The sequence below is a fragment of the Folsomia candida genome, unplaced genomic scaffold (genome assembly GCF_002217175.1).
Source record: "Folsomia candida strain VU population unplaced genomic scaffold, ASM221717v1 Fcan01_Sc001, whole genome shotgun sequence".
Classification (NCBI taxonomy): Eukaryota; Metazoa; Arthropoda; class Collembola; order Entomobryomorpha; family Isotomidae; genus Folsomia; species Folsomia candida.
The window spans coordinates 17,783,109-17,808,263 of record NW_019091193.1 but is presented as its reverse complement, the minus strand read 5'-3'; the positions used below and the strand labels follow the sequence as shown (position 1 = coordinate 17,808,263).

The window sequence follows — 25,155 nt, the reverse complement described above, 5'->3', positions numbered from 1 at the left end:
AAGAATAAAATCACAAACAAAGCAAAGGGAAAGTCAGCAGTGGTGCAAAAAATACTCTGATGAAGGTTTAGCATCATTCCTACTAAATGAAGACCTGATAAAGACTTATTACGCTCTGAGATAATTTATGAACTTGCATAAGCACACATTTCATTTCCAGTGTCTTCATTTTAATATACGTTCCAGATAACAATTAATATTGTTAGCTTTGAAATTGGGGCGTTTGTTCGAAGTGCTGGAAAAGGAGATGTGGCCACCTCATTTCATGCTTTTTGTAGACAGGCATCTATGTATGTATATACGTACGTACATACATATGTACATATTGTATGTATTTATTACGCACTCCAAATCTCGAACCATTAATTTCATCCAACGTATATTATTACCTTCGTAAATTTCTGCTTTCTCCTTGGAAACCCGAATGTGGTAAGGTGCCAAGGCAGCAAGCAAGCGGGCGGAGTACTGAGTAAATTAAGAGCATAACTTAACCTGCCTTACCTGCAACAATCCTATCAGCTACCAGAACGGACAATAGAAAAATCCCGAGAGTATTCATATTTCACTTTCACTTTCTTGTGCTGGAGAGAATAAACCGGATAAATGACGACTCCCGATGTATCCTCAGGAGCTCCTTCTGCAGGTACGATCTATGTTGGACGAGTTATTCAATCCACGAACCAAATGTCTGCTCCATCATCGTTGCACGTATATTTTTGGAACTGCGGTTAAATTTTCGTATATTTTATCAACCGTTTCAGTGCAAGTTATTCTATTCTCGAGGGAAGTTTTATAGTTTACAATAACTGCATAGATCTTCTTCAGCGTGACACATGTCAAGGCTTAGTGCCACCTCTAACCCGCTTTCCTATTCTTCTCAAGCCTGCTTTGTCACGAGAGATATGAAATCCAAAAAAGTGACTCGTTTAGGAAAATATTCATTTTGGCCCTTCACTGTGTTCTCAGTTTTCACATTGGGTCATGCATAGTCCACACTTAATTGGGACAATGCTACGTACGTTTTACTTGCTTATTTTCAAACGGCATCGAAGTTATGTGCAATTTCTATTGAGTTTGTAGTCGAGTTTGTCGTGTTGAAGTTTCATTCAGAACGATTGACATAAATTGCATGTTTAATTAACATCTCATATTCTCAATTATGCATATAATTCCATATTTGTATTCACTGCGCCATGCACTTGTTTGGGGATTCTCAATCAGTATAGCACTCTTGTGTACATAGATTAATTTAGAACCCCAATCTAAATTTTGAAACTTGGTTTGGTTGTGTTTGGAATTTTAGACTGTAAATTTCCATTCGGCTCAATGGAGGTTCCAAGAGGAGGTTTTCACGTGGGATTTACACCCTTAATTTATTTGAGTCGCTTTACACCACGTTGGACATTACACAACTCTTAGTGTCAGACAGGAGTCGGGGATGTCGAAGAATAAACTGAATCAGAATCCACGGAGAGCAGGGGAATTTGGAGGATCTTTAGTTAAAGGTATCAGTATCAACTTCACTCTGCACTAATCTTCTTCCCACCACCACCGGCTCATGACATGGAGCAGTCTCTCGCTAGCATAAAATGAGTACAATTTGCATTGTTTGGTTTGCTGGTTATTCATTGAATTGTGGTCTGGATGTGGGATTATTTGCGTCGAAATGTTGAGATTTTGATTAGATATGCATACACAATCCAACAAGATCTAAGCCGAATCGGTAATTTTGGGAGATTCTGAAGAGTAGCCAACAATCCGATGAAACTTTTAACTAATTAATTGTATTTGCTGTATTCAAGTTGTCATAAAACTCCCACGAGAGACGCGAAACTTCGATCTTCGATCGAGAGAAAGTACCGCGTCAGTGACCAAATCTTATTTTATGTACGTAGCTTCGGGGTTGAAGCGGTTCACCTTCCAAAAATTATTGAATAAGCACACTCGCATTCCAATCGATTGCTGGATCAAGCTCAGAATCGAAATCGCAAGGGAGAGACTGTGTCACTGGCGAACAGGAAGTATGTGTTTGACCAGATAATGCTATACACAGCCTATGATCCTAAGAATTTTGGAATTGTTGGTGGAGTGTTGACCCGAAGAAGTAAGAACAAGTTCTCGTCGAGAGAGAGGGAATAACCAACAACTGCACAAGACTTGAAACACTTCTTCCTCAAACAAGTCCCATAAAATCTTTTGCCTTAGCTCGGTTTACAGATCAGAGAGTATGTACGACAAAAATGAAAGTGGGCAAATAAATTGGACTCGACCTCCTTTTCTTTCCCCGTTTTTAATTTTATTTTGTATTCGAGTGCACGCACTTGTTTCTTTGCTGCTGTTTTTATTATACTTCACTTTTATTCATTCAGAACACTGCAATTTTATCGTTATTCTACAAATCCGTAGGTCAGTTCATCACTTATATGGCAATTTTGTACAACATTTCAAAATGTGACCCAATTTCTGGAAAGATGTTGTTCCAGATAATTTATTTTGACTTTCAATACTCCGCGTTCCTTATTTATTTCTACGAAAGCTGTAAACGAATGGTGTGTAAAGCAAAAAGTTAATAATGTATGGGATTGATGTGTAGCTGCAATTTACTGCTACTTACACTCTTACGTGTACCTGCGTGACTATAGTGCTTATCGTCCCCCAGGGCTCTCTTAGACTTAACCTTGTTCAATCTTTAACGACACGTGCACGTCTTCTTGGTGGTCAATGACGTTCAGTAAGCTTTTTTTGCACACCGAAATTTAAGGACAATAATATCCCGTCTGCTTGACACAGCTTTGGCCTCGTATTTACGGAGACAGTTGTAGAACTGGTCGTGGTATGATGTGCCGGGTGTCAACGGCGTTGTGCCAGGAAGACAGGACACACGAAAAAACAACACTTTCCTCGCTTCGCACACAAACAAACCGACCCTATCGAGAGAGCCTTCACTGATCGACTGAGCCTGGCGAGGAAAGTTTACCCGGGACTCCGCGGGTCGTGTTATCACCAAACCGTTCCAATAAGGCCGTTGTTGAATGTCGTTGGATCGTTCCTATATTTGAGCTGCTTTCTCTTACGCTCATTTTCTCTCTCTCTTTCTCTCGCTCTCTCCTGTTCTTGGCTCTCTAGATTTCAGATCCCGAATTGTGACAACCACTGCTATGCATGTAGGTATCTCTCCACTTGATATCGTCCGAAGGAGTCCTGCTGCTCTCAGCCTGTCGAATGTCAGCGTGACTATCATGGAAGATGATGAACACGGGCTAGCGGAGGAAAAGTTGGGAATTATAAGCAATATAATTTATAAGCATGTTGGGGTTAGAATTAACAGTATCAAAAGGATCTGCGTAAATTAGAGTCTTGTTTGGTTGGGATGTTTATTATTGCAGCTGCTGTCGCATGTCTTACCGTCATTCATCATTAATTATGCACAAGCTGAACATTTGTCAAGATTTCACTTTCTTGTATTATTGCTCATTACGAGGCAGCATGAGTGACGCGGGACGAATAAGGTCGAGCTCCTGACGAGAGGTGAGTCCAATGTATCACACAGACTCAAGGTTTCAATTCCACTCTGCATGAAGTCAGATTAATCCAAAGTTCAACTTGTGAAGTTAATGAAAGAAAGCCACCATGCTGAGACGCTCATTAATTCAGCATGTGAAGAACAAGGCAGGAGAATGGAGGAAAACCTCGTCTTGTTAGTTACCATTATGCAAAGGTAAGTGAACGGCAGAAGTCGAGAGGGCTGCTCACTTATGCCTTTGGATAACTTTCCCTTATATTTTCCCAAGGTGGAGTAGACCTACTTGAGCAAGCCGTGTGGACTTCCAGCTATAAAGTTGCATAGGCACGTTAGTGGTATACGCGCTTGTGAATATTAATGGACAGCTTTTACTACCTGCTACTTTGCCAATGCAATGCTTTCACCACGAGCACCTTTGTCTGCATGCATGGGCAGAGTATTCATGCATGCCAAATGCCTGCGCCCTGCGACGTAAGGAAGAACGCTTGATTTCATGCAGCGTATAATCGTGCAAAAATACATTCAATTGCTATCCCATTACATTGAGCAGTTCAGTCATCAAAGTTTCATTTTTAGATTTGCGTGTACTTTATATCCAATTGGTAGCTGTTTGTGAGTGTGCATCTGTAATAAGTTCTTTAAGATTTCAGGACAACACGCATGGACTGTGAAGTGATTGCTTGAAAATGCTACATGACATGAACGTTGGAAATGTTGTATAAATTATGAGTACTATTTTATTAGTGAACATGTGTCTTTAAAACTCGATGAAATAAAAATTTACCGCATATATGTATATACTTGTATGCGCTTTAGACTTTAAATATGTTCCTAGATTTTAAACTTGAAAGATACACTCGTGACGAACCGAAGAAATAAAAAAATCTGATTAATATTTTTCAATAGAATTTATTGACGATTCTACATTGTTATGAGTGTTTCGATTTATGAGCATGAATAGCAGCCCTGCATGAAATTAATTAAATCCACAAGTACGCACGTGCAATTGCAAATAACGCTGATTGGGTTGAATTGACATACTCAGCAGGCAAACTAGCTAATTTAGGATAGATTGAGTTAGCAGGATATCAATGAATTTGCGATATGTTATTTTCACACGCACACCCAAGTTTAGGAACCTTTCCAATGCTCTTCACATTCGTTTTGCAAACAACAACCACGAGAGAACGACAAAATGCTTCCTCGCCGAATGTGTACAATGTTTGCGTCGGTTTGTTCGTCGACCGACTCTAATACAAATTGTCGTTCTATTTGCTTGGCAAGGGTCAAAGGTGTTGGAAGCAATTTTATTTTGTTTGACATGGGTGTCGGTGTTGCATTTGGGCGACATACATATGTTTGTGCTTTTTTAGCAACTGGCTTATTGTCGCTGGTTGGTACAAGTTCGATAAAAGCGTCACCTCTCACCTTCGGTCGTATAACTTGTATTCTGACGAATGTATATTAGCTAATTGTGACCGATAACATCTTATGGAGAGTTTAAACCGTAAATTCCAGTTGCGTGTTCAACACACTGTTGAGCAATGCAAGTTGTGCTCATTATGTTGACTTTCTACATAGACGCATGTTTGGCATATAAAGTACAAGATTCATTATTAAATAATGAGAAATATATCGATTATTCAGTTTATTTGGCACTTTGGTAATTGAAAGTGAATAGTACTATTTTATTAATCTTAAAGCTTTAAAGGCGATTTGGAAATTGTGGCGTTAAAAGAAATTACTATTAATCTGAAAATCTATTACTTTAGGTGGACCTTTAAAAGCTACAATAAATTATTAAATCCAACTTTGTAGAATATGTATGTATAAAGACTTTGGTACAGATTCCGAATGCAATGCTGACTACCCGACTAAATATGCTGGATACAATTCTAAAGCTACTGATATTCTAAAATAATATGATTTTTACAATACCATTCTATAAAATAATAATATTGTTGTCACTAAGCCCATTTACTGCCTTAGTTCATTCGACAATGTTTTTACTTGTTCAGAATTTTAGATATGAGACAGTATCCATCTAAATTACTTTACAATCATTACACTAAATCAATTCCAGCTGGCTTAATCGCAAAATAGAATTTGCTGGTAATTACACATGCATTAATTTAAATATATCGTGTCCATTGCTTGACTTTCTCTTTCCTCATTTCTTTGTGTAGTTCGTTTCACTCGCAACTGATTTTTGGAGGAGTCACGTTTAAATTGACCTTGGGCCTAGGAATTAACTTTGGCTGGTACTTGGTAATCACGTTTGTCATCACTCGCGTAGCTTATGAAATTTAACCCTAACAGACGAATGGCTAAAAATAAATGAATAACTAAGGAGCGAAATGAAGTAAATCTGAGCAGCCATATTAACGCATGCATTCTGCATGATATGTATTAAAAGGGGTGATTTTAGTACATATCTGCAAGATTTATGCCCGGATTTGGCATGCACTTCATCCCTTGACTTCCAGTTTCGGCATGGCAACACTGACAACACGAGACAAGTTGAGAATTACATTTGTTGTCTGATTCTCACAGTTTAATTGTCCATTTCTTGGAAAAGTACCAGACTTTCCCCTTTTTGTTTTCAATCCAACTATCATCATCTTTGTTGTATTTGTATTTTATGATGGCTCGAGATTGCGTTTTTGGCTGTCTACACTCCTCACCAAGTTATTATTGGTCCATGCTGTGATGATGCTCAATACTTATAACATTGGAATATTCCTTAGTTTTAGGCTTACGATATAAGTATCTAACCAAGAATGGCAAATGTGCAATAAATCATGGAAATCTAATACGAGTCAATTTTTTGTATCTGTGCGCTGGAACGATTGAAGAAATAGTACAATACAACGGCAGAATTTGGTAGCCAGTTACAATAAATGAGTGAGTTATACAGCACGTGTTTGGCCGGGTATACATTTAGCACAATGAAATATCTCTTGTGTAGTGCGGTTTTGGCTTTTACGGTGATTTCTACATATTTATTTGGCTGATATCATGAATGTATTGCACTCCTTATAGGGCTGCGTTACATTTTATTTCCCATGCTCAACATCGTTAATATATTTCCATAAAATAAAAGCTAGAGAATATTTTAAAGAAAATCGAATTAATTCGATTGGTGCAGTTTCATAAATTCTCAACTTATAAGTTTTATACTCTGCTCAGTTTTTGCGTAACGGTCATAATGTCCGTGCCCCCGATTCTCACTTTTATATTATCGAGATTGAAGGGTCATAGACTTTTCTCACTGCAAACAAGGAACGCAGAAATGTAGCATCTGCTCTTTACTGCGATATCGTGTCAAGTGATTATCGCGACAAAGGTTGAAGAATATATGTGTTGAGGAACTACTAGTGCCAACGAACTGGAGTTTTTCTACAAGATTTTCCCCACTGAACATTGTTCCATTCAATACATAAGTATTGTCAATTTATTTGAGTTTCTTATGAGACAAGATACACACGAGGAGCAATCTCGACAGAAATCTTCCTGTTCAAGTACTACAATCGTTGTACATGCACTTCTAAATACGTACGCAGTTTGCATACTTAATATATATCACATATAGATAATAGTAGATTAGATAAGTAATATGGGCATGGCGAATAGCACAGTTACAGAGTCACATAGGATCTATATATATGCTAGCTGACATACATAAGACAACCCACATGCACCTCGCTTACATTACACATCACATAATAAAGGCCATTATCCCAGATGGTTAAGGTAAATGAAGGGCCGCTTAGCAAATGGAAAGCCAATTTTCCCCATCCAATCCCATTAATCATTCGATATTTACTGTCACGGGAATAAGAATTGATCAGATTGGATCTAAATTACCACCTGCAGGGCGAAAGAAAGGAAAGCTGTTGGTCGGACTTTTAGCTCATTAATGTGCCCGACTGTGTTTACCACTGGGTCAGTGTCAGCCTTCTTCAATTAACAAAAGATATTGCGATTGTCCATAAATACAGTTTATTGTGTGAGTAAAGCAACTAAAGATAGAATTGTTAATATCAAGGAGAAAAAGCGTGTACGATCAATTCCTAAAAGATATATGTAGCAAGTTGAGCAAGCTCTCCGAGGGTTGCCCACCTGACACCACAAGGAGGAAATTGGATGCGGTGATTGGCTTTGTATTTTCGGTCTTTTGTGTCTCCCCCAAACTACAAGGAGCACGGAAGGGAAGGAAAGAAGGGCAAATTTCAGTTTTTTATTATTCTCTACCACTGTTCATGTCGTATATAGATCATTGTTCTGATTGGAACAGCGAGACGGCCAATACTAATATTGGTATATGATGTACAAGTTCAAAAGCAGTCGTCGCCACCACACACGTACATACATCAGCTCTTTTTATTCTACATTTGAGGAAATGGCCGTTGCTCATATTGTTCATATGTTTATCGCAGCATTTTTGGTATTTTCTAAGTAATCCAAGAACCCCCAGCAGAATTGAACTCCCCTTTCTCTAATAATGACAGATCGACTTGCAGTGCTCGGTACCCTCTGGGACTTTCTCCTGTCCGCTTTGGAGGCTTTTACTTAGAGAGACTACGCCAGCAGCTGGTAAAAAAATACGCGTGGCTCCTTATTTCTTGGTTTTCCTAATAATTCAAGTAACCCTTCTTGATGCACATGTATGTATTGACACATGTTGGGATGGATGGACATTGTTTACGAATAGATTGCCATTCACAAGTAAATAACATTTTATATCTCGATTCTTTTCTGACCTTGCTTCGTGAAGTGGACACCGATGAATTTCCTGGAGCTGATCTGACTCGGAAGTAGCATAATATTGTTCAACCATCTCAGCACAAATGTTCAATTGCAATTTAGGGACAGTTTGTTTCCAATCGTTGCATTTGTTCAAGAAGTCATCAGAGTCTCTGCACCCTTTTTTGGCAGCGGTTCAGCGTTCCAAAAATTCAATCATCCCCTCCTGGTCCACGCGATTAGACTAGCATATGACTCCATCCGACCCAACTGTGACCGAACCAGTATGACTCTCAATTTAATTTTCAGCTCAATCCTCTGTCTGGCCTCTCCAAATTCAGAACAACTTCAAACAATGAAGTCAGTTAGTATTGAGGAATGGGAGTGAATCTAATGTTTCCGAGAACGACTTGATGTATTTCCTCGACTTGTGATTTTTGTGATATTAACCATCAATGACTAATTTTCCTAATTTTCATTTTTTCAGTACTACTTCGATTGTAAATTCCTTGAAGTACTAACATTCTGGTCATCGCCATCTGAATATACTGAATTGCTTGAATAATTTTGGACCTTCATACGAGTATCTAGATATATTCCGTATCTATAAATTTGTAACGAATTTGAAAGGCAAACATGAATTTGAATTATCATATTATTCAGAATGTACAATTTCAAGCTGGTGGCCAAGATGACGCAAAAAAATAGGTTCCTGGTTTGCGAAGAAATGCTGCTGATAATATCCATGAGTGATCCGAGGGGAAGTCATGCATTTTGCTATGAATCAAGTGTACAAGTATGAAAAATTTATTTTAGGCCAATAAATTCCAAAACGACTGTTGCGAGTCTATTTTTGAAAATTATCAGGCAAGAGAATATTGTTATTTTATGTTTTGTGAGTGCGCATAGTAAATTTTGTGCGTTGGGTTGCAAGGCAAACTTGGTTTTAACTGCAGAACACAGGTGTGATTAATATAAATTCAGGATCACCGTAAATTAATTATATGTATGCACTAGGAAAACACGGTCTAATAGCATCGAGGTAATAAATTTTTATGGGTTTGGGTTTCTAGTGAGGTTCGCATTCGAGCTTCATTCATGCGAGTCCTCGACACTTGTTCTTCATTTCTCCGAGGGGAAAATGTGAAATGGTATAATCTGACTTGGTCCTTATTGACTAAACTTTGCTAGTTCAGAGGTGAATTGATTCTAGGCTGACACGAAACGAACAAAAAAAACTAATCTTGTACATCACAAATAATCACAATGTCAACAATGTCAACAATCGAGAAGATTACATAAAATGTTAGTATTAAAGAAAGTAGCAGGAGACATGGGTATTGTAGTTTTTCAATTATTAATAGACAAAGACGCATCGTGAGGGCTCATTTTAAGTTTCGCTTTGCACGGAAAATGATATCAAAACACTTGAGAAATTTAAGATGTCCAGAAATTTATTATCGATTTCAGGAATTGTCTGAGCTCTGACCAAAGTTATTCGCGGACATGTACTCTGAAAAGATGTATTGTCAACACGAGTACAAGAGATGTTACTATAAAATTGATCAGTTATAGTCATAATTGCTTGTTTTACATCAAGTACCGACCAAATTGAAACTTGACATTCTTTTTTTATGACAATACTACTTCTAGTAGGTACATCTTCAGCCCTATCCAATGCCCAACGTTAACGTTATGAACATAATGAACACCAAGAAGAGAGAGAGAAACCATATGCATATTCAAATATTTGCACAGTATGGACCACCCATTTGTTATAGATATACATACTTAAAAGTCCTCGATTGGAAATTCCCATCCCTTCATCATTGCTCATAATGCTAATAAAATATTATTGATTATTGCCAATACGTAACTCTTATCGCGCTAGTGCGTAACCGGCGATATTTTCCGAGCAGTGTAGATTTTTAAAATACGAACTGTGTTTGCACACCGTTCGTAAGAATTATTATGTAGCTTTTTTTTCGACTCAAATAAATTTAGGGAATTTCAACCCTTTATTACATATATTTAAGATTAGTTCGTACAATGAGAATTCCAAACACAACTATTCTAAAAAAAAACGGAATAATCATCATACAAATGCAGCTATAATTAGGCCATGATTTAAAATATGCCGAAAACTTAGAGATATAATTTCGTATTTCATTCATTCACGAAAAACTGAAAGAAATGGCTTTATATGATAAGGAAATAAGAAGATTCAGCCTAACCTGACACCTAAGTTGTTGACATACCCACGACGCGACGAGACGACGACGCGCGCGACACGACGAGGTAATGGGTTGGGATCCTCCCTGGGGCTGTGGGTATGTCAACGCGTCCCTAACCTTACCGATGCCAAGTGCTAGGAAATGACTGAAAATAAAGAACCTTCCCAACCCGGGTACGCTCGCATTTTTTGAAATTTCTATAGGTTCTTTAAAAGAATTTAGGAAAGATGTGCCAAATGCAACTTAATACAAGAAGTAAAATTAAATGCTAATTACAGTTTAGTCTCCCACGGCGGTGGATCTTCTTGGGAGGAGGACTTTACTTGTGTCATCAGGGGTAGGAATTAAACACTGCCTCTGACTCACTCTGCTTCATGACCACGTTATTTAGTACAATGACAAGTCAATAAATAATTCTTAGGAAGAGATTTGTAGAATAATACATGCTTATGTAAGAATATTTTAACTACCTGAAGGTGGGAAATTTTATCAAAATATTATTTTAAATTGAGATTAATGTTTATTCTATTGTTGATCATAGTGTATAGTTTTTATTTTTTCCATTTTCGATGGAAATTGTCCATCAAAACTTTCCCACCTCGCATGCAAACATGGAATTCAGACAATATTCGTCCGAAAACCATGTGCCTAAAGTGGGACAAATAATCAAAATTGTCCCCAAAGTGATTTAGAAAGTGAACATAGGACTTATATATCGTGCAAAGACCATAATAAATAAATATATTATCGTACTTCATATTTCGAGACCCATTAATCCCTGATCGAGAGACATTAGTCAGGTCTCTGCTGAGAATTTTTGAAATAAAAAGCCAGAGGGGCTGAAAATGGACACATTTAAAATAATGACTAGATTTTATATCTTTAAATGGACAAAAGGGGCAATCCCTACCCTCATGTATGCCCATTGACTCAGCCATTTTTGGCGTTAGACCAGTATTGTGCAAAAGTTTATAAATTACGTCTTTCTCTGGATTACTCACCTCGCTTTTTTGAAGGGTAAGCCAGGCGGAATTATTTAAGGTGTCGAGTGATACCTCAGACCATTTTATTTTTCGCACAATACGAGTACATAGTAAATACTGCTTGATTTTCACAAAAGATTCAAACTCACCCCCGTTGCCGTATTTTAGGCATCGAAATGTGATACACTCTTGAGATAGTACATAAGTGTCAATAATATTACGCAAAATACTACTCTCACAAGAAATTAACCTTTGAGATGGAAAGCGAGGCATGTTTTGGGAAAAATCGAAACTAATAAAATCCCCAATGGTTTCACACCCCAATTGAATTAAACATGGAAAACTATTATTTTTCAAAAAAATTGAATTACTAAGCGGGATAAGGTGAAAAATATTGTGAGGGATTAGTTCAAAACTGAGACCAAGTATTTGTACATATTTGCAAAAATTGTCATAAAAAGAAGTACAATAATCTGGTTCATTCTTTAGGAGAATGTTGAAAACATTTTTACGTGCAAAGTTACAAAAATACGAGTCGCTCGAATTTAGGACTTTGCATGCAAATACTACACGAAAAGTTGTCATCTGGATAAACGGATGACGCACACCAATCCCCCCATTTGCCAGAGGCAAATAGAGTAGATGGCGTCCCACCCAACGTTTTGATCCTCTCCAGAGAAAGTTTTCAATTAAGATAGTAATTTCTGTTATAAAAGTTTCCGGGGGGTCAAGAACCTTGAGTACATACCACAGTATTGGGAGAAGGTACGTATTCAAAATTTTAGCCCTTGAAAAAAAACTAACTGCGCAAGTTTTACTGTTATAAAAAGATAACTTCCTACAAAATTTTTCAAACAATAAGGTAAAATTTTGTTCCATGAAGCTTGTATTCCCAAAAAATATACCCAGAATTTTTAACCCATCCTTTCTGGTGGGGAAATTGGTCTCTACCCAAGTAGTCCCCCCTAAGAAAAGTAATTCTGACTTACTACTGTTTAGCTTAGAAGCTGAGAATTGAGAGAAGTAGCTATACTCGTTAATTACAATTTGGACTTGTTCCTGACTTGAAAGTAGGGCAGTCGTATCATCCGCGTAGGCAGACAGGTACTTATCAGGTACCCTTGGCCATGCGGCTGGCCCAGACGTCAGGAGACGGCTGTTCAGCTTAAAAAGAAATGGTTCAATTACGAGTACGTACAAGACTGAAGCAATCGGATCTCCCTGTTTTAGACCAACTTTCAGGGGAATCTTTCTAGTAAAAGTGTTACCGACAACAACCGAGATAGAAAAGTCGGTATGCAAGAGTTTAATGTATTTAATAAAATTTGGAGGAAACCCATATTTCTCAAGTATTTTTATCAAATACTCAAAAGACACCCGGTCAAAAGCTGCCTCTTGATCGAGTGAAAAGAGAGCCCCCACAAGCTCATTTGACTGAAAGGCATCACGCATGAAAGTAAGGTTGTCATAAATTGAACGACCCTTAATTCCACACGTTTGCCATGGACCCACCAGTAAGGGTAAAATAGGAAGTAGTCGGGATTTTAAAACGTTGGATAATATTTTGTAGTCCGAGTTAGTCAAAGAAATCGTCCTAAAGTTGGAGAGATCATCCACAGACCCTTTTTTATGAATTAGGCTTGAAATAGCGGTGCGCATGCATAGGGGGAATCTACCACTATTTAAGGAGAATTGTGCAACATTCTCTAAAATAATGGAGAATTGCTCCGAAAATTTCTTGTAAAATTCATGTGTAAGTCCGTCAAGTCCAGGTGCCTTGTCATTTTGTAGCTTGGAAATGCACGCCGCAATTTCTGTGGAACTAATCTTTGCAGCAAGCTGTTCTGATTGCTCCCCAGGAACAGTTGGAATTCCTTGCATAAAATTATCGAAGTTGGTAAAGTCCACTGCCTTACATTCAAATTTAGTTTGAAAGAAGTCAGTAATTAAGGACAATTTACTTTCAAGGGACATATTAGAAAACGAATTAGAAATTGATACAGGATTATCACGACAATTTATTTTCTTCTTCGGGTAATCCTGACAAACTAAAAAATTAGAAAAAGTATTATCTAAACTATCTATGAAAATTTTAAAAATATCAGCGTTACTAAGATGTTGACTAGAACTAACGAGCTGAATATCCTTTTGTACTTTTTTTACTACATATTTGAATCTACGTTTAAACGAGATGCCAAACTCCATTGAAACCTGAACTATCTTATTTTTTAAAAAGGTATAACTTTCCTCAGAGTAATCGGATTTTAAAATAAAGTCATTGAGTAAAAAGGAAATTGAAAAATTAAAATCATCAATGTTTAAAAGGTGGTTCGGAAAAATCCATATATTTTTAAAATCAAACGAATGGTCAAATTTGAGAAAGATATTAAAAATCACGTGATCACTAATGAAAGGAAACATTTGACATTTTACAACATTAGGAAACTGACTAGTATTAAGGTAAATTCTATCTAATCTTGCCTCCGAATTGTTTTTTAATTTACTAAAATACGTCATATCACAACCAAAAGGGTTAAGATGACGATACGCATCTGAAAGATTAAAATTTTGGCATATTTTTGAAAATTCTATCACTATCCCTTTGCGACGCTCAACTGATCGTAAACGGTCTAGCGACTCATTGAGAACAAAATTCCAATCACCAGCAAGAAAAACATTATCTTGACTAGGACAAGTACATATGGAAGACTTTAAGATACGCAAAAAGTTGAAACTATCCAGATTATTAAAGGGAAAATGAATGTTATAAAAATAAAAGGTCTGGCCAAAAACTTCAACAGAAATGTGTTGAAGTTTTCCAGGAATAAGAATAGAGTTACTTAAAACATTAAATTGGTTTTTAACTAAAACAATAGTACCACTACCAAGAGTAGTAGACGAATTATAAAAAGTTTTATAAGAGCTCAGCACAAATGATTCAGATTTTGAGATGTTAATATTTGTTTCTTGTAAACAAACAATATCAGGGGAAAATTTAACTATTACGGAATTTAGGCAACTGCGTTTGACAGCATTATTCAAACCCTGACAATTAAGTGTCCAAATGTTCAGAGCCATATGTTAATTAAAAAAATATTTGCGAAATTTTTGCATTTCATCATCCGAAAGCTTATTGGCCAGTTGGTAGGCCTGTAGCTCAAAATTTCGAAAATTAAGGTCAGTTCTGTCCTTAATTTTCTCAATTTCTTCGGATGACAAATCGATGTATTTTGACACTAATTTTAATATGTCATGCATTTCGGTACGTACTAACTCTTGACTCTTCCCCAAAGAATTCACCACCTCAAAAAGGAGATCGTGTAACTCTTGAGGGTTTCTAGTCGCCATTGCTACTTGTTCGTAAAAGTGGGTATAGCCCCCCTTAAAAAAATCGCGCTTTAGGTTCCTCAGAAACATATAAAGATGTTCTTTATTGAAAGAAGGGTAGGTTTTAAAGTTACCCTTCTTCCAAACATCGAAAGCCCAGGTGGTGGGACTTGAGATTGGCACGGTAGCGGCACTCAATGACCTGGTCACAGAACGGTCAGTTTGATTTGGTGGTCTACCCGGTTTGCGTCTTTTTGGCCTTTCTGAGCCAAGTGTTAATGAGGAATCAAGTCCGGAATCCGTCATTCCTGACCCCTCATTTTGACTTGGAAGGGAGTCAAACCTCCGCCGTTTTTGGCTTTCAGTTTGACCCTGATCTTCCACAGGAATCGTTAGAGGAACAGATTTACGTTTGGAGGTCTTGGGGGTTGGTCGTGAAACTGGGACTGTTGCCTTTGTTGGACAGTTGTTACTAGTATGTCCAGGCTTATTACACTTGAAGCATTTCTTTGCCCCCACCTGAACATAAATCACGTGTTTTTTGTTCTCCCAAGAGATTGTTAAACCTGGAGGAACAATAACACCATCCGAAATAGCGAGGGACACAGTGAAACTTTTTACATGGGCAAAATCTTCACCCACATTGTAACACGACTGGCGTTCTAAAGCGCCACGAATTTCACCATACTTTTGCAAGTAACTAAGAATTACTGTATCCGGTATAAAGGGTGGAACATTACGAAGGACCACCCTGTGTACCGGATTAGTGTATCTGTACATTTTGGTCATTTGACCTTTTATCTCGAGGGTGTCAAGACCAATTAGGTCATCCACACTCTTATCCGTGTCCAACCAGACACCAAAATTAGCAGCAGTAACAAAATCTGCATACAAAATTTTTTTAGGAGAAATCACCTTACCGAGAGCCTCCAAAAGCTCACTGAGTGTGACTCCCTTAATTCTTCGGATAAGCACACCTTTCGACTTATCCAACGCGGAGGATGTGGGGTCAGGTGGCATGACCGCCATGGTCGCAGCTTTGCTGTAGGAAGGAGCAGGGGATCCTTCCAAGGGATCTTCCTGCCCCAACATTGTGGTGGTGGTGGCTGAGATGACGTCACACCATAAATTACACTGCTAAAAAATCCACACAAAAACTGCACTAAAACTGCACACTTTATGCAAATTTGGAGAAACTTTGACTTCCTTGGGTTGAAGTTGACCCTAGCCAATATTTGACCACTAGCCAAAACTTCTTAGCTACTCAGAAAAGATAAATTTTTAGAAAACTAAAAAAAAACCATCAGAGAAAGAAATTAGAAAGTCTACTCGGTTCTCCGTTCGCGCTCTTCATGTATTATGTAGCTCTCAGCGTTTAAGATCTATGCACGTTAATAAAAGTGGGTGAAATTGATATCGTGAATACACATAACAAATGTTAGCGATATAAAATAAGGTGCGTAGGAGGATAAATACAAACTCTTTTGGCCTTTACACCTATGGGTGTAAAGTTTTATATGTAAAACTCATTGAAAAGTCAGCTCTGTTAAACCGAGTGTTTCAAAAGGGTCCAAAGATTGCAAATGTATTAAAGGCCTTGGTCTTTTAAAGTCGGCGGAATGATAAAGTAGTCACAAGTCTACAGCTTCAGAACTTGAACCACTTAATGGTACGACATTGATTGAAATTGATTGACAGTAATTACATAAAATAATTCTCTAAGAGTCATAGTATCCAATAATAGGGGATAGGTTAAAATAATTACATTTTCAAGGATTCTGCGCGGAGCGTTCCTTTCACCTTATTCACTAGAATAGTTTCAAATTCGAATTTTACAATTGCAAAATCTTTGCATATTTGTTTATGAGTATAATAAAAGATATTAAACATAACCCGCTTTCTTTTATTTTACTATACTTTTGAGTTCATCTCGCTGCTGAAAGGCAAAAACTGTCTTGATAGATGCTAAATTCCGATGATAATAGAACTCTGATGTTTTAAGTAAGTATAATCATGGATTTCCGTTTTTATTCTGTTGGTGGTTTCGACAGTCTGCATACGAGCATGGTTGTTTTAAAGTGCTTTCTCTTTCTCTCGACATTGCTCTATATCCACATTACTATAGCATTGGATCTTCATGGAACTGTCAGTAGCACGAGGGAGGGATAGACCACAACTCCTTCGACATTCAGCTACGGAAAAATAGGAGAGAGAGAGAGAGACCCTTCTTCTCGTCCTCCACTGTCATTTGATGGTGAATGGAGGGAGACAAGTGTCACGTCATGAAAATCAGGACGGCTGCCCTTTGCTGCATGAGTTGAGTTGCTCTGTTAAATTTATTCATATCTGTACTTCTGCCCAAATGATGCATTTCTTCCCAAACCCATTGAATGAAATTATGAATGCTGAAACAGTCCTTATCCTTGACAGTGGGTGACAGTCGTGCGACCGCGGTGTACATAGTGAAACGACTACTGCTGTATTGCATCATTAGGTCAAAATGGTAATGGTGGATTGCTGTAGCGGTCACATTGCATCAAAAAGTGTAAGGACAAATAAAATTTTGGGTAATGTACCAGTGCGCATTTCATTATAAAGAGTAAAAGTGGGAAAGTCACCCTCTTCACTTAACTCAGCAGTCTGATTTTCGTCTACGGACCCCACAAAGAAGACAACAAAATTGTCCAGCTTGATTTCTGCCTGGCATAACACATCAATGTCAGCTTGGATGGTTGGTGACAGCATAAGCTGACGGTAAAAGTAGATTCTCTGAAATGAAATGTTACCACTGGATTTATTTCAGAGCTTCAATGCTAAATATATGTTTGTGAAACTGATCTTTCTAATAGAAAGTAATTTGAGATGGTTTTAGTTCTTTATTTTTATGACAAAATGTGCAGCATAATATTATTGTTTTAGACATCATCCCATTCTACTTATGCGTTTACTCCTGCTAAATGATTAGTTCCATAAGTGTACATTTTAAATATGCACATGTTTATGGTTGTAGTTAGTTGACACATTAATCGTGTATGTGACAAATTATAGGAATACTTTGATCAGTATTTAGAAGGTACTTCGGTTCACATCGGTCGACTGTCCAAAATGGAAAGTAAAATTAACAAGAAATAACATCCTTTACATTCACCTACTTCGGTTTAAATTTCATTATTTAGGCTGCGGATGAAATGTTGAAGTGATGCTCCAATGACTTGTGGTGCTTATCGTCGTCAAACAAGCTTCGAGGCTGGTATTTTCGGCCCAACTCTGATGTGGAAGAATACTGATGGGAAAACATTTTCTCTTCCAGCGTTTGTGTATAGTTTCCATCCTTGTCATAACCTTTCTCAAATTTTTTCTCGTATTGTTCCTCCTTCGACTTTGGAGGAATGCTGGTGTGCCATTTGGAGGGGTTTCGATCAAATTTTTTGAGAGCAGAATCCAACATGAAATCATCATCGTCCCGATTATACTGGAAAATAGGGCTCACATTTCGTAAGACTTTGTCAGATTCCATTTGCATTCTTTCCAAACTTTCTCTAGAAATGTGTCGGTGTCTATCAATAATTTCTTTGTGAAGCTTGTCAAAGTTGTCGAGGGGGCTGCGAGTCCTTAAAAAATCGTGGTTGTGATCACGGAAGAATTCTCCACGTTTATCATCCAGACCAAGAATTGCTGTCTCTGTGTTGTTTTTACCATTTTTGCTGGTCGGGGTGGAAGACCTCTCTTCGCTCATTCTGCTACTACTGCGGAACTCTGAGAATGACTCCTGGACATTGTTCTGGCGACTGAGGGTTGGGATTTTCTTGGACTGTGGTTCTGGTGTAAAACCATCGGATAGGGTCGAAGCTGGTTCCTCAATTATCGGAGAGTTACTGTAATTAAATAGTATTTAGTTAATTAATTAAATCATATACCCATCAGAATCTAATCGTCTACATCAAGACAATGATTATGTTTGCATACATACATGCTATTTTGCATATTGCTGAAAAAGTTACCTTGCGATGGTATCGTCCTCATTAAAGGAAACTGTTCGGCTCCTTCGTCCACTTGTCCCATTATTGTCTGCAAACTCGTTTGGTTGTGGGGATAGCGTTGCTCGGCCCTTGTCACTGCGACTGCTTCGTCCTGAAGACAATTCATGATCTCCATCCAGTTCAGTTTTTGTGGCAGTAAAGGTATTGTTGTTGGTAGCCTTTGGAGCTCCATTTTCTCGAGAAATTGGAATAATTCGTTCATTAAGGTGATGTATGGATGTGCTGCTACTGGCATTGTTGTGTCGAGTGTGGTAACCTTGGGTAAAAATAGGGACGAGACTATCGTGATCCTGTATTTGTTCTCCGAATAGTTTTCCATGAGAGCTGTACAACCTATTTGACCGTGGAGCATGACCTCGAATAACCAGCACCTGCAACCGAGAGTTTTGTGTAAAAAGTTATGCATATTACAAGTACATATTGTATGTTAATTTTTAGGTACCCCATCCTTCGACAAGTAACATTCCACACTTGATGGATCCACGCTCTCTGGCAAATTATACTTGCGGGTAAACTCCCGAGAAACAAAACCATCCATGTCAGGTCGCTCTCCGTGTTTCCCTTCGACGATGACCGTTTTGTCATTGGCTAGCTTCACACTAAGTTCGGAAGGAGTGAAATTGGTCACCTCCAGCATTACCTTTATTCAAAGTAGGATCTATGATTATCCATTTCTTAATCTTTACTGTTACACATAATCCAAAAAATTGTACTTGATAAATGTCATCATCACTAATTCTGCTCAAGTTGGTCTTGCGGAACCAAGGTTTAACTCGGTCCTCGGAAATATCCGTAGTCACATCTTCGTGAATGATGTGTTTTCTTCTGGAAGATTGACCGCTGCTTCCGTCAACGATACGATAGCAATCCGAGAAAAACGAATCGCCAAAGAGGCCATCGTATCCTGAACCACTTGTCCACCTTTTCGATGGCATTCCGGTAAAATTTCTTTGGAACACAAAAAGCTTCGTTAGAGAGTAGCCAAGCAATGAGATGCGATGTCCTGTTACCACGACCAACCACCTAGACAAACTACCATCAACAGCAACGAAACCGCTTGGCATGTGTTGAAGATCTGCCAACTATCACACCTACGTACAAACGTCATCTCGTCTAACTATAGATTCAACATCTTTCTGACTCATCGCTTAAACAAGAGTCTAAGCGAAATAACACCTGAAACGATAGTGCTCTCCAGCCCTCTCTAATGAAACATCTCTATGTGTGTGGTTCGCCTGCTAACTTTCCCAATGCATATGTATGTATGTACATACATATTTGTAAAGTGTGGTTAATGAGGGTGTTTAATTCCTGATCAGTAGTTAATTTTCATTTATTTCTATATGTTACGCATACTTATTGTGTTTGAAATTCACTCGTGTTATTTTCGCAACGCAAAAAATAACTGCAGAATAGGAGGGATGCCGTATCTATCTGGTAATGAAAGAGTGCTTAAATAAACACATGATTTAAACAGTATACACATCCTTGAAAAATTCAAGAGTCAAGGTCGCAGTATAAATTTCAAACCTGTCGTTAATTTTTGGAAGCGTTTGACAATTTTAAGCAGATGTATAAATTAATTCCTCATTATCGACCTGTTTTGTTTATTTATTCATGCATTCACATTTAGTTGACACTCGACTAACATCAAACAACAGTACTGCGATCCATGGCAGGGAATGATTGAATCTCATTGTATAGTCGGTTCTAGAAAAGCGTTACGCGTTTCAACATAAGCCCACATCACACGAATCGTAAAACTTGTTGTTGAACAAGGCGAGTAAAAAATGGCAAAAAAATACAAGACTAGATTAGATTCACAACAGGCATTTACTTCCTTTGCTGCTATGACAGATTGTTTAGATTCGCAACAAGTTCTGCACTCACTACATATTTAAGTGACTCATGCTGAGGAAGGATTCTTCATGATGTGGAAAAGTTGTGTTCTTTACTCAAGTGCGCAGTCTTACAGAGCATACTTCTTGCGATGTGGTGGCTTATGTTTTAACGACATTATGCTGCAATCGCTTGAGAATTATAATGATATCTGCACAGCGTAAAGGAAAAGAGATTCACTTTATTTAAAGCACATTCGAGTGTGAATGACGCCATCATCCATCCGCCCTCAATTCTCATTCAGGAAGGTTCCATTTGATAGGTTTGGTTTATGTATGCGCTGGTATTAATACTAAACCGAACGTTTGACGATTTAAGCCACGACCGATTTAGAAATGACATAATCTCAATTAACTTGGGTCCAATTTCTCGTCTCAAATTTGCAACTTCCTATCAAGTGTTTGATCTTACATCATAGATTGTGTGATAAGCATCAAGTTGTTATGAAACATAGGGTGGTAAAGTGGAAGTATGAAGTGTCAAATAGTGCTAAATCACAAGCTAAATACAACACTATTCAAACAACTCGGTGGTGTTACTTTAGGTTCCAGTAGAGCTAATTAATGAGCTGGAGAGGTCTTACGACTTTTAGACAATGATTGAGTGGAGCACTAATGGTTGTTAAATTACTAGAAAACATTGCAGTACATACAACTTATGAATGCTTGTATTAAATATTCGTATTATTATACTCATACCGTATTATTCGCACATATTTTAGCTATGAATATAGCACAGCGAGCTTTACCTGCTGAAATTTTTTGGCAATCTGACCATTTCTAATCAGTTTATGGTGCATATGAAATCTAGTTGTTTTATGTTTCCAGCAAATCTATTTGTATTATTTTATCCAGTTTCAGGTCATAATAATCCAAACAGTTTGATTTGTCTGTCTGTAGTTGTGTTACAGGACTTGCGACGCATCATGTGGAATAGCTGAAAGGTAATTAAATAATTGTGCATAAATTATTCAACAAAGTATCCAACAGTTAACACATGCTGGCTGACTCTGCACCCTCGCTGTACAAACGGGCACATATCTGCTCAAATTATTTATTTCAACATTCCGTTCCTCATAATTGCATGCTGCCAAACCAACTCTCCTGTTGTGTGTAATCCAGCAGAACAAGAAAATGCGTACTTGATGTCAGATATTTGGTCGCACTATAGTTTAAATTATTCCACTGCGAATGAAAATATGGAATGCCTACGTGCATGAACGAGTACAAGTATCTAATGGTGAGCATTGTAAACCTTTTTGGGGGAACCAAAGCCAAATTATGCCCAATTTGAGAATCTGGTTCATGTGGAGATTTTGATAGCATTTTACATTCGCATCGCACTTTAGCATTTGTGGCTGGATAAAATTATCTACATATATACACAATCCGAAAAATTTGTAATTACTTGGACAATGCAATTAAAACTGAGATAAAATTTAATTCACATCAATGCATGAATTTTATGGTTTTTGACGCATTTTTTGTCGGCAACCTAGAGATTTGTTGCCTCACAAAATAAAGATGACTTATAGCAAACTTATAAAATTAATGTCACAAGTATATTTAAAAATGTGCAGTCAAATACAAATACATTTGGATTAGACATTTGCATTCTTTAATCAATGCAAGAACTTAACCGCATTTGCACATTTAATAATTTAGTTCAATTTCCTCTGGAGCTTGTTAAATATCATTAATTGCATTATCTATCTATTTGATGTATGCAGGATTTCCCGTTTGGTTTAGTTGATTGGTTCTGGAAACATACCCCATGAACTTAAGAGTAGCACTGAAGCATACTTGATACTTGATTTTTTAAGTAAATTATTTGGAATATAATGAGTAATGTATGTGTAACTTCAACTTATGATTGCCTTGAATTTTAAATATTTGCCATAGTCTAAGAACATCAGATGGCATCATTTTTAAGTAGTTCGTATCCGTCATTTAGTTATTGGCAGTTTGATTCAATTATTCACCAGCTGAATAACACACAAAGTAATGTGGTCATATTCGTACAAAATAACGTTACGCCCCCCATCCCTCATGTAAACACGCTGGCCTACATGTGCTCGTACAATATGAAACCCTTGGCTACCAACACTACCAAACCAACCCAGAATTTTTCTAGCTAAGTGAAGTTTCATGTCAAGTCAACTCACAGTCCGAGTCAGTGTTCGAGTCCCTATTCCCTGATGCGTGCGGTGCGTAGTTCATGGTTGACAAATCGTCAGGGCAAAGGAGAAAATACTCATCAGAATCTGCGTTACGCTGCCGATGACAATGTCAAAAGAATAGGCGAAATAAAATAACAAGCAGAATGGATTCTGTGCCATCAGTCTGTCAGTCACTTTTCACACACACGTACACACCCATTCAAAGGGCCGACAATTTCTTTGGGGGCACTGCAGCAGAGCTGCTCTTCTATCCACCCGATTCAAACCTCAATACAGCAGCAGCAACATCATCATCATCATCTCATATTATTATTACACTCCATAGAATAAAAAGCTCAACCCCATTGCTGTCATTGTCCTATTTGTCGTTCATTCATCCACTGCAAACAGTCATTCATTTTTACTTCCTCCGCGACCAAGTGCCTATTACCCAACATTAGAATGTAAATGAACAGAATATTCGGATTCCATGAAAACGCGAGAGAGAAAGCGAGAAACTGATTCTGGAAAGACTGTGTATCAAGGAAGTTGCTTGAACGATAAAGTGCAAAAATATGCAGCTCAATGTGCATGGTGCATGGCATAGAAAAATACCGTTTTCCACATCACATTTGCTTCGCTATTTCCGGAATTGTTTGAAATATTACTTGTATGAAAAGTGCGGATAATAAAAAATATTCTCTTTTGTATAATCCAGCGCAGCTCATCAGAGCATTTTGTGTTTTAAGAAAATTATTTCCATCATATAATAGTAATTCACAGACGTCAATTCTGTTCATCTCATCACACGGAGTTTTGCGACTGGCTGCATAAGTACGCATATGAATTCATTCTGTATTTGCATGGAATGTTTTGAAAGAAAAAAGCGTGGGCTAGTAGTCAACGACGGATGACGGACCTACATATTTATGATACTGATTTACTGTTACGATTGATTTGCTTTTAGGCTGAAAAATTTTCGGAGTGGTTTACATATTTCTGTATGGACATACATATATACACATATTCGTAATCGAAAAATGCAGATAGAAACAAGCTACTACTTATATGGAAGAAGTTTTCAGACTGACCCGACATTTCAATTTTGCACACAATGTGTAGGCCATTTTTCTCTCTTGAAATTGCTTTCCTTCTTAAGTGGCCTTTCCTGGAAAAAAACGATCAGAGTATCCGCATCTTTCGATCGTTCCATTTCGGTAACGGATATCCAAAAATATTTACATTTCAGTAACTCATCCGAGGTCGCCTCGTAAAATATAACAATCTGGTCCTATGTATGAATTGGCTGATTATTCAACTTTGCCATTGCCAAAATCACTAAATCAGAGTCAGTATTATATCTCTTAAACCACAATGATAGTTATTATGTTTGCAATATTGAATGTCCTGCAAAACTTTTGGCACCCAAAATACCACAATCTCCCAACCGCAACCTTTTCGAACGCTCCAGCTTTGTTTCTCCATTTCCTCCAGCTTCCAATTGCAGATGAAATGGATGAAACCTGCAATTTTCACGAGTTGTGACTTTTGTTTCAGAATCAGACTCAAGAAAGACTTTGGAGGATTAATACTGTCAACTGCACCATGTTTATGTTTTTGACATTTTTATTAAATGTTTATACTTTCTTTTGTCTTCATGCGAGGTTGTAACAAGAAGAAGTTTGGTTTCTGCTTATTACCTTCAGCCCATCTGAAGAGTTATATCCTTGTACTTAACCAGGGTTTTCAAACCAACCATGCAAAATGAGGTAGCAATGTCAGGTTTCTATGTAGCTCTCACTTTAAAGCATATAAAACATACTTGTGCATTCAATATAACTCATAGCTCTTTCCGACATAGATAAGTAATTGAATCTTAAATGTAGTTTCAATCTAAATATTTTGCCATTGTCGTATCGTTGCGGTTACTAAAATATATTTACGTACATGCATAACTAGACTAAACAAACTGCGGTCAACTATTTTATTCTTAGCTCTTATTCTTGGAAAGTTGTCAGTTCGTACATATTTAAGTATATAATAAAAATAATTACCGACTTGCATACTTGGATATCTGTGTATTCGAGTGTTTGGGGTTGGATACATTATTAATTAATAATGCATCTAATGCATATCATTATATTGATAGGAATTAATTGGGCAATATGTCAGCTAGACCGACTAACCACAGATAAGACTACTAATTAATGAATAATGAATGATTAACGCTTATTAAAAGGATAAG

The 25,155-nt window shown here is 37.5% G+C and overlaps 1 protein-coding gene and 1 pseudogene across 1 annotated transcript; both read right to left on the bottom strand.

Moving 5' to 3' along the window:
* Positions 1-2,940, bottom strand: part of LOC118437590 — an 84,789-nt pseudogene extending 81,849 nt beyond the window's left edge.
* A 14,726-nt stretch (positions 2,941-17,666) lies between these two features.
* Positions 17,667-19,894, bottom strand: LOC110841730 (heat shock protein 67B1). Its single transcript, XM_022087424.2, has 4 exons — positions 19,567-19,894; positions 19,296-19,493; positions 18,815-19,224; positions 17,667-18,688 (listed from the first exon to the last, which is right to left on the bottom strand). The coding sequence occupies exons 1-4, from the start codon at positions 19,786-19,788 to the stop codon at positions 17,986-17,988; spliced, it is 1,533 nt and encodes a 510-aa protein (XP_021943116.1). The 5' UTR covers positions 19,789-19,894; the 3' UTR covers positions 17,667-17,985.
* Positions 19,895-25,155: the final 5,261 nt, after the last annotated feature.